The sequence below is a fragment of the Lygodium microphyllum genome, chromosome 12 (assembly GCF_053477565.2).
Source record: "Lygodium microphyllum isolate KBCC chromosome 12, Lygodium_microphyllum_v1.1.10, whole genome shotgun sequence".
In the NCBI taxonomy this organism is placed as follows: Eukaryota; Viridiplantae; Streptophyta; class Polypodiopsida; order Schizaeales; family Lygodiaceae; genus Lygodium; species Lygodium microphyllum.
The window spans coordinates 14,437,100-14,452,322 of NC_141146.1; the positions used below are offsets into that span (position 1 = coordinate 14,437,100).

The following is a 15,223-nucleotide window of genomic DNA, read 5'->3' on the forward strand; positions in this document are numbered from 1 at the left end:
AAGCTGATGTGATGATACCTTGAGCTGTCCAATAAGAACTCTCAATCAATGTGGCATATAGATCTGCATATATCTCGGAATCTCTATGAATCCCTGCTCTGATATGCTCAAGAACTGTGTATAATAATGTGCCATCTTCGATGGCAGTGGCTGTGCAGGGCTGACCCATGTCCTCTGTATATAAATATGCCATATCTCCTGTCTGATGACTCTGTTCCTCTCAGAGAGAGAGAGGGTGTAAGTGGGAGCCTGAGTATCATATAGAAGAGGTGGGAGTCTATCAATGTCCAGCCCATGTCTGTCAAACCAAGCTCTAGTCTGTGCATACCATGATGTGGTATCCCCCGCTCGAGCCATTTCCTGAGATGCCATATATGCTCTATATGCAATGCGATCTCTGTCCATATCCTGAAATCTGTGTAGGAAGCAGACTGTCTGAAATAATGCCTCGACTAGTATGGGCGGTGTGGCAAGCTCTGCTCGCACAATGTCATGTGGGACTGAGGCCTTGCTGCGAATCAATCTAGATATCATGATCACTTGAGGTCTCTCCATCAATGTCCATACATAATCGGCAAGGCCTGGCCCCCATATAGCTGCTCCATACATCAGTGCTGGAGTGACTAGAATATCAAAGAGCCACCCCTTGGTGCGGGGCTCCTGGAAATGTGCCTGATGACACTGTCGCTCCATAAGAGCCAATGCTGAGTATCCTCTAGTGAGGCAGTCACGAGCTGCTTCTGTCATCGAGAAAGTCCCTGAAGCTGCTGTAAAGGTGACTCCCAAATATACATATGATCCAGTGACCTCAATACTCCCTCCTGCTGCCATGAAAATACTCTGTCTGCGTATCTGAGCTGATGTATGGAATATAAGAACCTTGGTTTTACCAAGGTTCACTGTCATGCCTTTCTGTATGCAAAAATCATCCAATGCTAATAAATGCTGCTGTAATCCCTGAGCTGAGTCTGAGACCAACACAATGTCATCTGCATATAGTAAGATATGAACTGTGGCTCCACTGAGATCTATACCTCCACCGGCTCGCTGTTGAATAAACTCTGCTATCTCATCAATGTATAGCCCAAATAGAGTCGGTGAGAGTGGGCATCCTTGTTTCACACCAATGGTGCTCACAAGGGGATCTGATATACCTCCCGGACATCTGACTCTGCCAGTAACCCACTCATATAGTGCATAAATACCCCACATCATGTCATCATCCACCCCCAGATCAAGTAGGCGTCTGAAAAGCCTCTCTCTCGGAACCATGTCAAAGGCTTTGCGGAAATCCACAAAGCAACAGTACAATCTCTGTTTCTTCACTCGTGTCTGGTCGATCAGACAACGGAGAGTGAAGATGTGGTCTATGGTAGAAAATGCCCGTCTGAACCCTGCCTGTCCGGATGTGCGCATGCACTCTCTCTCTGCTAGCGTGCTGAGCTCCTCCTCCATCACCGTGCCATAAAGTTTGGACAAAACTGACCCAATCATGATGGTCCTATATGTGTTAGGATCCATAGGATCCCCTGACTTGTGGATAGGTACAATGGTGTGCTCTGTCTACGAGTCAAGGAACCCCTCAGACAATGCACGGTTGAAGAGGTGAGCAATGAGTGGAGCCAATGTGTCTCTGCCATATATAATATGCTCTGCCTGAAGATCAAATTGGTCTCGAGCGCGGCCATACTGTAAGCGTGAGATAGCATGTTTCACCATACTAGTGGTGAAAAAGGATGAAATACCCGGTCTCGGTGTACATGGTGTGGGTATCAACGGCTGTGCGGGTACATGATATAAACTCTGTGCGTATCCATGCCATACTGCAGGGTCATGTATCGGTGTGGGTGAGCGTGGTTCTCTGATCTGCCTCGATGCCTCTGCACAATCTCTGCTCATAAGAAGGTGGTATATATCCCAATATCTCTCCTCCTCCCATTCCCGCTTTTTACGGCGGGTCAAGCGGTGCATGCGTCTCTGCGCCTGTCTGTGTGTGATCTCTCCTCTGGCCTCCAAATCGCGTAGCTGTCGACGTAGATCTCTGCACTCATCATCATACCACCTGTTCTATGGCATGGTACCGGTCCGAGGGGGGTGCGTGTATGTGTGATGTGGAAAACTGAGTGTAGCAGAATCATGCAGAATGCGTGTGATATCAGTGGTCAGTGTATCAAGGGGTGCGTATGGATCAAGTGACGTGATGTGCTCCTCCAGATGCTGTGAGTAAACATGTGAGAGCTCATGAGTGAAGTGTATGGTAGTATGCATGTGGGGTATGATATCTGCAGGTGGTGATGGTAATGAGGTGAGGAGTGAGAAACTGAGAAAGGTGTGATCGGCACCGAGTGGAAGTCTCCCAAGGCCGAAGGACTCGATAGTATGCATCCCATCGATCGGTCCGAGCAGATAATCTACAGTACTCTCGCCCCCCCCATGTGGGAAGCATGTAAGACCTCCTGAATATGGCCATCGTGCCATCCCGTTATAAATAACGAGATGATGTCTACTACCAAGCTCAAGTAAATGCCCTCCCTACCCTGTGGCGTCTGGCCCAGTATCTGTTGACTCCCTACTGATCCCCAACTCCTCAGGGTCTAATGCTCTCATGATCTCTGGCTGCTCCATATCAAAATTCTCACACTGTCGGCTCTGTGTGCGCCTGTTGAAGTCCTCCATAAGGAAGAGCTCACCCAAACTAGAATACAGAATAATGTCCTCTGAGAGCTGTGAATAAGGGGAGGGGGAATCTCAGGCCTGAATATCACCCTGCGTAGTAGCATATCTGGACCCTCGTGGTGAAAAGTAGCATATTGCCATATAGATCCATCTCTCATCTGATGTCTGCACTCTGATCCATATGTAACTGGCCTCCTCATCTCGTCTCACTAACTGGATATGTCTCTGTATCCCCTGATGGAATAGAACTGCCACCCTGTAAAGGTTTCTCAGTCTTTTCCTCTTTCTCATTTGATTGCCTCTCGGTAAGCGATGTTACGTTTTGCAGTTTGGCACCCTGCTGATTCTCGTAAGGAGGAGAATTCATTGCAAGGAGAAGTGCTGGCTACTTCCAGGTTGTTGGATTGGCCTCATTAAGATTTGCATAGAGATAAGTTTAATCGAATGGCTCATTCGGGGTTGCAGACAATCCTTCATGGTGTCATTCCTAGATAGGCTCGTCTTTATTCTTTTCAACGTATCCGTTAGCACTTCCGGGTGCCTCGTGGTTATCATGATATTTGGTCGTCCATACAGGACAGGCTTTTGAGTTTCTCCTCTTTGCCAGTATTATAGCAGTCCTCTCCATGGTGTGATTGGAAGTTTGTGATTCGTGATGATTTTGAGAAAAGGTTAGCTAACTAGATTTATCATCAAATGGTCGAGGCCAAGAGATGGGTCACTGAAAAGGCTAATAAAGTATAGCGTACTTGGGATAGCAGAAAGAAGTGGCAAGAAAGATTCATCCAGCTTTGGAAGTCTAAGGTTCTGTATCAGGGCAAACTGTTCATGTGGAGGCTACTAATTGAGGGTCTTCCAACTGGGGATGTGCTGTGAGCCCACAAGATCTCTGCTGATCGTTGTGTGTTCTGTACTACATGCGATGAAACAATGCTTCATCTTTTTGTCTCTTGCCCTGTTGCTAGACAAATTTGGAGTTTTGTTTCCCGTGTGTGGTCTGCAGCAACTCAGCACCGGATATCAGTTCGTTCGTGGATTATGGGAAAGATGATTTCCTCGTCTTCTTTGCATTCAGATTATTCTTGCCTTTTCCATTTCCTTAGATGGACAGGCCTGTGGCATATTTGGCATACTCAAAATGCCTTCATTTTTGATTCAGTATCGAGTATCCATGGTCATGTGGCTGGTGTTCGTGGTTTAGTATTATGGAAAATCTCCTCTATGGTCTCAGCTCATCTGGTTCTTCCTGACATTGCTGCTCCCTGGCTAGATATTGTTCGCTCCACTCCAGCTGTCCTTTCTGAGTGACATTTCAAAGTCAAAGTTGTGATAGACTTTTAGTTCTATCTATGTTTTTTTCTTTGCTTACTTGAAGGTCTGATGTAAAAGATGTGAGACTTATATCCTTTTTGTTTGGTTGGCTTGAAGGCTTGAAGGCTGGATGTAAATATTCCAATATTAATATAAACTCATTCACCAAAAGAGAGAGAGAGAGAGAGAGAGAGAGAGAGAGAGCTCTCATGTTTACCTTCCCAAGAAAGTAATCGCGAGGCTGCCAAGAGTTCCAGTTGGAAAGAATTAGTAGCTAAGCGGTCCTCCGCTAGATGCCACTGAGCCTTCTGGAAAACCAATTTCCAGGAACATACCAAATACCCCACACTAGCTCAGTTTGGCGAGCAGTGGTTGGCTTCTCGTTAAGCCCTTTTGACTGGGTTTTTGCATGGCCCAAATACCCCACACCGGCTCAGTCGCATATGAAGATCTTGTTTCACTTTCTTAGATACTGGGACTGTTGGCACAATTGGACCATTCGGAATGCTTTTCTTTTTGATTCGGCCTATAATGTTCAGGGACATATTGCTAGGCTTAAAGGCCTTTTGCATTGGCAGATAGATCTCCTTTGGCACTCTGACTTACTCCCTCGGGAGGACTTACTTCCCTGGCATATGGCAATTTCCTCTGTCTTTGCCACCACTTCTTGTAACTCTTTTGTCGTTTACTACTTTAGAGAGAGAGAGAGAGAGAGTTTACACATGATGGCTTAGAGCCATTGTGTATCTTGTAATCATGTAAACTTGAACCTTTTTTTCGTAATTAATACAATTACCTTTTACGAAAAAAAAAAGAGAGAATAACATCTACCAAAGACCAAATTGGCCTATGAGACATATCCATGCGCACGAGATTATCGTCTGTTGTTGAATCTGAGTAGCCTCTCTTTGGCGTGAGTAGGGCTGTCTACAGCTGAAGTCACTGGGTTGTGCGAATCTGATCTAAAGTGCCCTCCTTAAGGATACCCCTCTCAGTCTCATAGTCCTTATGTCTGTATGTCCCCAAACCAATATTGCCCCTTGATAAAACTTTGTTAAGGTTGTTTGCTATACTTTGTCCCATGCACTTGCCACCAGAATGGATGCTTTGACTCTCTGGATCTCCAGCATACTGTGGCTCAAGTATCTCTAATTTGGGGTGCTTATCATCAACTAAATAGTTTGCTGCCCTTGGAGCAATGTGCCTCTCATGTCTGGGCATATGCAGTTCATCTAAATCTCAATTACTTTATCCAACTTTAATAGAATCTAAAGAAATACCACAAGGGGCCCATGTTTTGGGGCCAACCAGGAGTCTATTGTCCAAGATTATTTAGTAACATTTGCATTTCAGTTTATGTGAATTTTATGCTTGGTGTAACTAGTGCTTAATCAAGTTATTTACCACCCTTGCCAAGAAGGAAGGCTGGTTTCAGGTTTAATGGTGTTGCTTACATGGGACCCACATTTTGGCCAGGTGGTTGTATGTGCGCTTGATTCTTTTGCAATAATTAGACATGAGAGAGAGAGAGAGAGAGAGAGAGAGAGAGAGAGAGAGAGAATGTGATGGATGGTTCAGGTTACCAATCACATGGTGATGGGAGATAGTGGAATATCAAGACCAGCTCTTGGTGAGAGTTGGAAAGCAGTCCCTCATGTGCGTCTGTTGCTTGCAAAAGAGCCATCCCCTGATATATTTAGCATGTCTCTGATCAAGCATAGCTCGATGGTACACATACCTCCTATTAATGGCTATAACATACGATGCTTATAGTTCGGTTTTAATGAATTTAAGGATTTTTTTCATGTTGATTATATGGTTCTTCTGCCAGAGATGCAACAAACAAAGGTTATTTCATATCAGCTGTGCTGGGGTGCATTCTCTAGATGCATGAAATTCGGACTAGCTGATAAACAGGTACTGTCCTTGTATCGTCATTAAGTTTCTTTATCCCAATGGCTCTCAGACACTACCAGCTGTAGGCTTGAAGGGATTCAAGGACTCATAATTTGTATACAGATGATAGGATACACCTGCATAAGGAATTGACTGGCATAATCAGTACTGCCATATCTGGCAGTTGTATCAGATCTGTACTCTATCGTTTTGGTATATATACATTACTTTAGATGATTATTCAGTAGTGATTCTCTTTTTTCTACTCAGGATTTTGATACTTCCTTCAGATGCATCTAGCTTCTTTCTCGTGGGCAGATTGGACCTCTTATAGACATAAATACTACTTTCTTCATTCTTCATTCTTCTTCTTCTTCTTCTTCTCTTTCTCTCTCTCTCTACAATATAGTGTAGCAGCCTTTCTACAATTATACGACAGCTATTTCAGTTTCATTTCATTGTTTGAACAATTTTGGCTTGAATTATTAAGAGTCTTGTGTTATAACTCCATTTCCTCTTAATACACAACAAAGCCGATCGTTGATCCAATCATACACCGTCGAGCAAGGCATTTTACCAATCTTATCTATGATTTAAAAACTTGTACGTCCATTATTGAGCACACATTACATTCTTTAGTGCAAGCCTAACAAAGTTTTCTCTAACAACCATAGTTGTCAGGTACGAAAAGTATAGTACGGTACGGTACGATAAAATACGGTACTAAATGGTACCTTAAGATTTTATAAGGTACGGTATGATATTAGTACGAAAAAAATTTTAACTTCATTTTTTTGAACTATAGATGATAGAACAGATGTTTAAAGTCTAAATAGCAATGCTATTGGAGTATATAAGATGAATACTTGAGGGTAACATGCCAAAACCTCTATGGCATATGCCGCATGCACAACATGCGCTGCAACTTACAAGTACATACATAGGAGTGGATACATCATACATGAATGATCATACAAATAAGATGCATGTATGCTTGAGAGAGAGAAGGTTTATATATATATATATATATATATATATATATATATATAATGACATGAGATACTTTATTAACGTACACAAGAGGCCAAAATAACCTGTGAGACCAACAGTTACCAAACAAACCACCAAAGGTTTTGGTAAAAGATTTATGAATTTTGTTATGGTTTTGTTTGGCATTGCTAAGGTAAAAGTAGCTACCGATGGTACATTCACTAATTCGTATACTCTCAGAAGGTACATTAGGCCAAGCTATCCTCTGCCCTAGTTTTATTAGCAATGTGTACTAATGTTTTGGGTTGGGTGGTGAAAAATGAGTTGTGAACAAAGGTAAAATCAATAGGATTAAGCTACTTGATGATTCTCAAATGGTACTGAATTTATTTATTGATGGCACTAACATATTGTGAAAAATGATGGGACATCAATTAGAAACGTTAGGAACTGCTTGAATACCTTATGTATGGCCTTTGGCTCTAGGATAAATCATAACAAAACATGTATGAGGAGTCTAATCAAGCTTCCACCCCCTTTCTTGGTTGATCGATCAAGGCTATAAAAGCACCACCACCAACAAAACAACAACAGTCAACAACCCTAACCACCACCACCAACAATAACAATCAACAACCACCACCAACCACCATCAACAACAACAACGAATTCGTATGGTACAGCACGGTATGAATCATATAGTACGAACCAATTCGTACTACGTATGAGTGCAACTATGCTAACAACTTTGGAGTATTTATAGTTAATAAAGGTTCCAACATTCTTATCTTCACTACCTTACCAATCAACAACCACATTGTTCTTTACTTCTTTCAATCTTGTTCTCTGTCTCGCTTCTTTTGGATAGCTTGCAAGCTTGAGCCTTCGATTCCACTATTCACTTTCTCACCCCTCTGTTACCTTCTCATGATATTTTGAATGTCATTTGACTTATGAATGTTAATTACTCTTGATAATGGGATCATAGATCATATCCTCCATTATTTCATGGTCCTTGATTATCAAATGAGAAACTCAAATACATTCATGACTTGGTGTAAGAATTTTTGAGGTTCTGAATTAGAACCTCGAGCATACATGCTTTCAAGACAATTGTTGATAGTATTGTACACCTAGATGTAACCCTCATTTCTTTGTCACTTGGACACTTGTTGCCACTAAAACTCACTTGTGTCTTCATAAACTAACATTAAGAAACTTTTATAGGACGAGATGAGATGGCTATTATGATAGAACCATTAGCTAGATTGTTCCACCTATCCACAAGTCTAGCGGGTCAAACAATATTTATAGCCTTAGCTTGGGTAAGATGTGTTCTCTTGAACAATTCAACATCTAGTTCAGTGTGGGTGTCCTATTTGATGTATATAGTTTTGCCTATCTCTTACATGAGAATGAGATATTTAACATGTAAAAACACAACATTTCTATATTAATTCATTGTATATCAGTATCATTACCTTACAATCATAATGTAGTATTAAACCCACAACATTACAATATTAAGTTTCTCCCTCACTCTAGTTGGAACTATTTGCTCTATTTTCATTACTCACTTGGATCCAAAGTTATTACTTGACGTATTGCTCTAATGTGGCACTCCCTTGATTATTATGTATTTTGTAAACTTTCTAAGAGCAATTGTTGTGAATGGTACTCTTAATGTTTAGATTAGGGCTTGATTCGAATCAAACATAGTGATTACTACATTTTCAACTACCCTTATCTACATCTTTGCTAGAGTTCCGATTTTCCTTGTAGAAAGGTCATCCTTCACTCCCTAGTCTGTTTATCAAATAATGACATTTCAAGTTTAATGCTTAATGACACCATTGACTCCATCAAATGCACATCAAGGCCCTTCCTCTTAAACATATGGATGGGTCTCATAATGTCGTGTTAAAGGCAAGCCAAAACCATGTATGTAGAGTATTAAGGCTACATGTTTATTTGTTACCACTACAAGTTGTTTTATATGTGACTTTTCTATGTAAAGCATAAATCAATATGTATACCTTCAGAAGTGATTATAAGGCTAGTTATTTACCTTACCACAATTCAAGAGCTATAAAGAAGATTATCTTTGAAATTGAGCAAATCATCCTTGAAATAAAATGTTTAGTTTGGACTCAAAAGAAGCAGTCAAATTGTTATGTATTGAACATTGAAAACAAAGATTTTATAGCATATATCTACTTGGCTATAAAATTTAATGTCTCTCTATAACACACGAGTCACCCACTCACATAGATGCATGCAACAGTTTAATAAGATTAAGAAGGTAATAAAGCAATATCATCACCTTATGCAACTTGTGCATTTAGAATAAAGGAACTAGAGATGCTTTTATTAATTCATAAGCACATTAGTTATTTCTTTGAACCTGTTTGACATGTTTCAAATTTCATCACAAATTTGTTAGAACAACTCAGGGTCAAATTCCTTGATCTATTACCCTAAAACAGTCCTACACAGTCTTCTGTTCTAAATTCTTGCATGCTCTATATAGCAAATACAACTACTCTATTCCAAAAGCACAAACTTGCAAAGGGGAAGACATATTCTTTGACTTCAGATTGTCATCTTAGCATACCAATAGCTATATCTCAGCATATCTAGCATTGATGAAGAGTCATAGGAGCTTGGAACTTTATGAACTCTAATCCATTATTTTATTGGCTGCAAATCCTTTCAGATTTCTACTAACTAGAACCCATGCCTTCAACATCTGCTCATAACACATATTTCCGGGCCATATACACAGCTTCAGATGTAGAGATCTTTTAATTCCATTCTTCTCTGTTGATGGATCTTGATGTTCACATTCGGTGATTCAATGTGAATTATGGGTTCAATTATCCATGCTAGGTGATTCAAGGTCACACTGGAGTTGGAGAAGTGCTATTGGATGGTTGGTAGAGAAACAAGGATGGAACACCTATGTAGATGTTAAGACGGATATTCTAGGTTGATTTCAATAGGATCATATTGGCCTTGAGTGCTTATGGAGCTTGAAACAAGGCAATTAAGATGTTCAAACCTAAATAGCTCACTTCTACATTTTGCTTAGATGGATCTCTAATAATGACCATTTGGTTAAATGCTTCATTCTATTTATGTTTTGAGTTTTTATCTTGTACTTTGCAAGCAAATTTGGCTACTAAAGTTTTAGTCAATCATGATTTGGATCATTTTATGAAGGCGACACTTAGGGTGGACACATCTTGATGGGTGGTCTCAACAAGAAGTTTAACAAATCTCCTAAATTCTTTCAGTTATATTTGAATAAGGAAAGGTCAGTAACACATTGTAACTATTGTAGTTGCCACATCTTATGTATCTTACTCTTGCTCTCTTGCTTCTTTCACCATAGCTCTTGCTTCTACTTCCGGGCCTCCACTCAAGGCTCACTCCCTTCAATTGATATCAGAGTTGAGATTGAGAATAGCTTTCCCTTTAGTTTGCTTCAGCCCAAATTTAAAAGCTTCAACTCTTTAACAATGGTAACCATGGCTTTAATTTTTCCTCCTTTTCGGCTTGCTCTTGGTCTGCCGTAAGGCTTGCTCCAAGGTTGCATTGGGCTTTGTCCCTCAGTGTTTGAGCCTTCAAGGTGGTCAAAACAATCAATAACAGAACCAACACAACTAGCATAACTTGTACTTGCCGTGATGCTCATCTTCTCTAACTTGTTGCACTTCTCCAACTCCCGTGTGACCTTTGGTATTTGAGTAATCATCTCGAGTACCCTTGGCATCAGCGTTGAGCATTGGACATGAGATTTGAGCTCATACACTTTAGTTCACTATTGTATATATGAGTAGAAATGTTGCTTACAAGTTTGTGAATGTTTTATCTCATTGTTTGAAGCTCATACATGGTTCCTAGGATGCCCATATGCACATATATTGATGTTGGCTACTTGGGGGAGAATATGGCATTGATGTGAGATGTTATTAAACTGATTTTAGCACACATTTGGCTCAGTTTTCTCAAATATTTCATTATTGTAATGATAGGACTGACTGTCATTTATCTAGAAAAAAAAAATACCTATTGTCATCAAATGCTTCCCAAGCACTTTGGATGCTACATTGGGATATACCATTGATCTTAAACACTTGATTGTGCTCCTAACATGCAATTGAGTCGAGATTGGAGCTTGGTCTTATTGACATTGGCTGTCATTCATTGTTATGGATGCTACTTGGATGCCACAATAAGAGCTTTGCAAACTACTTGGGTTCCATGCTTTCGAATGTCTATCATATAGATATTGGATGTCTGGATGCCACACACATGATGTGTTGAGCTTCTTATGCTTATCTAGCATTCGACTTTTGTTCCAGTGGGAGCCATTACTTGACACTTGGTTGTTACATAGAACACTTAATATTTATAGTTAAGCTTGAGTGTATTATAGTGAGACCGTGGGACTCATTATGACATGTACATGCTCTTTTAATATGTATTAGATGTAGTTACCCTATCATGGGTTGATTTTATCTCTTTGCTTGGACCCGGCACTTATGTCTATCAGGGTGTTGTGAGTGGTATTTATATGCTTCTGGGTTATGTATTAAGCTTTGCTCAGTGGATTATGCATCTAGCAATTCTCTTCATTTACCCTTGAGACCTACCTTGTGCATGATGTATATGCCTATTGCATGTATGGTTACTGACACACTACACTTTTGGCAATCTTCAGTGCTAGTTGTTCATGACTTCTTCCTCTTAATTGCTCACAATGGGTTGTTGACCTATTTCTGTAGTTTATTGTAGCAACCTATCATTTTTTATCTATGTATTCCTTATGTGAGCAATCACTTGTAGTTGGCAATTTTTCTATTGCAGTTTTTGGATAGCTCATAACTGTGGTAACCTTTCTTGTTTACTAATTGATTTGGCAATGGTTTTGGGACTGATTTGCAGGAAATTACAGTAGTTTGTTTGGCCCTTCTATGCTCTTGCTTAGTCTCATTATGGGCTGGTGGTTCTCATGATAGTGTTATCTTCAATATTGAAAAACTTGATGGGACCAACTATGGCGATTAGAAGACATAGATATGGTAGGTTATAGTGCAAAAATTGCAAGTTACACTACTAAAAAGTGAGGGTGCCAAATCGAAAAACATTTATGGTAAGGATTGGGTTGAACTAGATAAGTTATGTAAGTCCTCAATCATTTTTATCACTCTCTAAGCACTTCAATATTGTGACTGAAAATCAAATTGCATATCAACTATGGACACAGATTAAGAATATTTATGACAAGTAGAGTCATGCATCTCAAATGTATTGGCTAAAACAGTTGACGGACCTTTACATGAAGGAAAGGACTGCTATGTTTGCACATTTGAATGAGTTTTACTCCATCATCAACCATCTAGCTTCGTAGGAGATTGAGTTCAAGGATCCTTTGCATCCTTTATTTCTACCTTAGTACCCTACTTGAGTCATGGGACACTTTTTATTCAGCTCTATATGCTAATACCTCAAAGAATAGGCTGAAATTGTAGGTATATTGAGAGTATCCTCTTGATAGAAAAGGTAAACAAAAAAAATGTGGATGCTTTACGTATGTCACATGTATTGACTGTGAGAGACTGGCATGACAAAATGTTCATGATAGAGGCTCTCAAAGGTCTTTGTCTAAGACACATGGAGAGTCTCACAGTAAGTCCCAGGGCTGTAATTCTGGTCTTTACTTATCATTATTGTGGAAAAGCGGATCATATTTGGCCATAGTGCCATAAAATCCACGAAGACAAACATAAGAAAAAGACTAAAGAGAAAGTGTAGAAATGATCATAGCATTGTGACTAGCAAGTCTAGTATCAAGATTGAGGAGATTAATGTGGTGCAGCTTGATATGTCTGATGATCTCATATAGGCAACTCCTTTCTTGAATGCCTCATAGCTGACTAATGCTTTGTCAAGATATAGTCTGTATTGCTTGATCGATTTAGGGGCTTCCTTTCATGTGACCCTTTATCGAGAGTGGTATCACTCCTATCAGATTATGAATAGATCTATCCGTTTAGCTAATGACCTAGCATTAGAGATAGTTAGTATTGGTGATATCCAACTATAGATTGGTTCAAGCTACATATTTACTCTTCATGATGTACGTCATATATCGGCTCTCATGAAGAGCCTTATCTTTGCTAGCACCTTGGATGATGCGGATTATTGTCTCTTTTGGTCATTCCTCATAGAAGATTACATGTATGAATCTTATTATTGCACATGGTCCTAAGGCTAGTACCCTCTATCCCTTGCTTGTATCTGGATCAATTGACCATCTTTTGGTTGTGGCCGTAGTTCCACATGTATCTCTTTAGCATCGTCTCATTGGGTACATATCTTTGAAAGGCATTGAAATACTTACCAATTTGCAATATCTTTCGTCCCTAAACTATAAGTGTTTTGAGTCTTGTGATCATTGTTTATATGGCAAGCAATCCCATAGTACACATTAGAAGTGTGGCATGAAGCTCATGGCTGAGCCTTTAGCTCTTGTCCATTCCGATGTGTTAACCCTCAAACAAAACACGGTGGAAAGTCCAAAAAATCTAAAGCAAAAGACAAAGCCAAGGCAAAAGCGGAATGGAGAACGAAGGCACACCAAGAAAAATCGGGAATCATAAGGAGTGTGAAAAAGTCCTAAATCGAGGAGAGGCACTCAAGAAAAAGCATAAGTCGATACTTCTGTAAAAGAGCGCAAAGCGCGTCATGATATTGAACTCGAACACTCACTGCTCGGCCCATCCGAGTCAACCTTTCGAACACACTTAATATTTGGCCCTCGGCCCTAACGACTCCGCCCGACCCCACTAGGACAAGTTGACATTCGGCCAATCTTACTCGGACGCTCAAAAATTTGGTCTCGATCCTTTCCACTCGGCCCTCAGACCAGTGGATTCGGCCCACTACCGTTTGGCCACTCGGTGCTTATCCCACTTAATTCGACCTTTGGACAACCGCACTCGGATTGTCCGAATTTGACACTTGGGCCAATTGTATTCGGCCCTTGGCCATTCGGACAAGCCGAACAAGACATTCAGCCCTTGCAACTCATACCTGTTGGGCTGAGTCTGATTTTTCAAAATTTTCGAACATTGAATCAGACCACCTAGGCACTGGCTATCCTAACATCTAAAGGCCATACAGATGCTAGAGAAGCCCTTCTGGCACAAGGAACAAGGGGATTAGAGAGACTCGAGCATAGAGACAACACTAGCTGATGACCATCTAGCGAGTCTACCCGATAGCAGCATAGAGTGGAGTCTAAAAGCACTACCGAGTCGTGATTGGGTGGGGAGACTAGCAACGAACCCTACAAATCAGCAGGGATGGCCAAAAACCAGGCATACGAGCCTATCTAGCTAAACCCACGACAAGAGCGATAGAGTCGTTAAGGCACTTGTCTTCTCACTCACTCTAAATTTTCCAGCACACAAAGCAGGATGGAGAAAAGCTAAAAGCCTCATTTCACATAGTGCACAAAAAAGAGCACACACACGCACAGAGTGAGGGTAAAATGAGGATTGGTTGTAAGTAACAAGAAACATACCTAGACTTAAATGCTCAAAGGAACCCACCAATAAGAGAAGACCCAAGGACATAGAAGGGGGATCGAGTCCCCAAAGAGTAGGACCAAGTGAAGGACACAGCCTAAAATCCGAACGCAACAAGGGCACGCAATGTCGCAAAAGTGGATCTACCCGGCCTTATCAACTTGATCGACAACTTGGTAGAATGAGAGGTCCTAGACATGGAAGGAGGCAACTCAGTCCATAGAAGCGACAAGGAGCTTAACCTTGGAGACTTTCCTGAGATTGTGCAACAATTAGTGAACTGATATGATGCTCAAACCCAGCTAGAACACCACGGTAGATCAGTAGAGGACATCATAGCAGACCTAGAGAAGAAGAGGAAGCTGGCCCGCAGGGCTCTACAAGGCCTAGCCGCATACAACCAGGACCAGCAAACTAGGAACCTTATGCCAGAGTTTAGAAATGCGAGAGATCCAGAGAGTGCTAGCCCTAGCAGGCAGGAATCGATCAAAGAGCCAGCCAACGCACCCACACGTCCAATGTGTGCATTGTGGCAGAAACCACTTGCCAGTTGAGTGCCAAAACCCTAGATCACGACCTTGTGCTAATTGTGGTAGGTTTGGTCATGACACCATGCATTGTCGATTACCTTGGAGACTCCCGTACTCGCAGCATTACGATTAACCCCACCTTGCTAATAGGCCACCGAACTTCTTTGAAAGGGGAGTCCCATTGGCTCTTCCAGCACCAAACAACGCTAAACCGACCATCCC

General features: G+C 41.0%; 1 protein-coding gene across 5 annotated transcripts in view; it reads left to right on the forward strand.

Annotated features, from left to right (window-relative positions):
* RAD51D (DNA repair RAD51-like protein) overlaps window positions 1-15,223 on the forward strand; it is a 232,496-nt gene that overhangs the window by 197,749 nt on the left and 19,524 nt on the right. For 2 of the 5 annotated variants that reach the window (XM_087689186.1, XM_087689190.1), the window contains exons 9-10: window positions 5,566-5,715; window positions 5,819-6,148. In XM_087689186.1, coding sequence (XP_087545312.1) covers window positions 5,566-5,715; window positions 5,819-5,881 — 213 coding nt within the window. In that variant the 3' untranslated portion in view covers window positions 5,882-6,148. The other 3 variants (XM_087689188.1, XM_087689189.1, XR_015692605.1) reach the window with 3 other exon arrangements.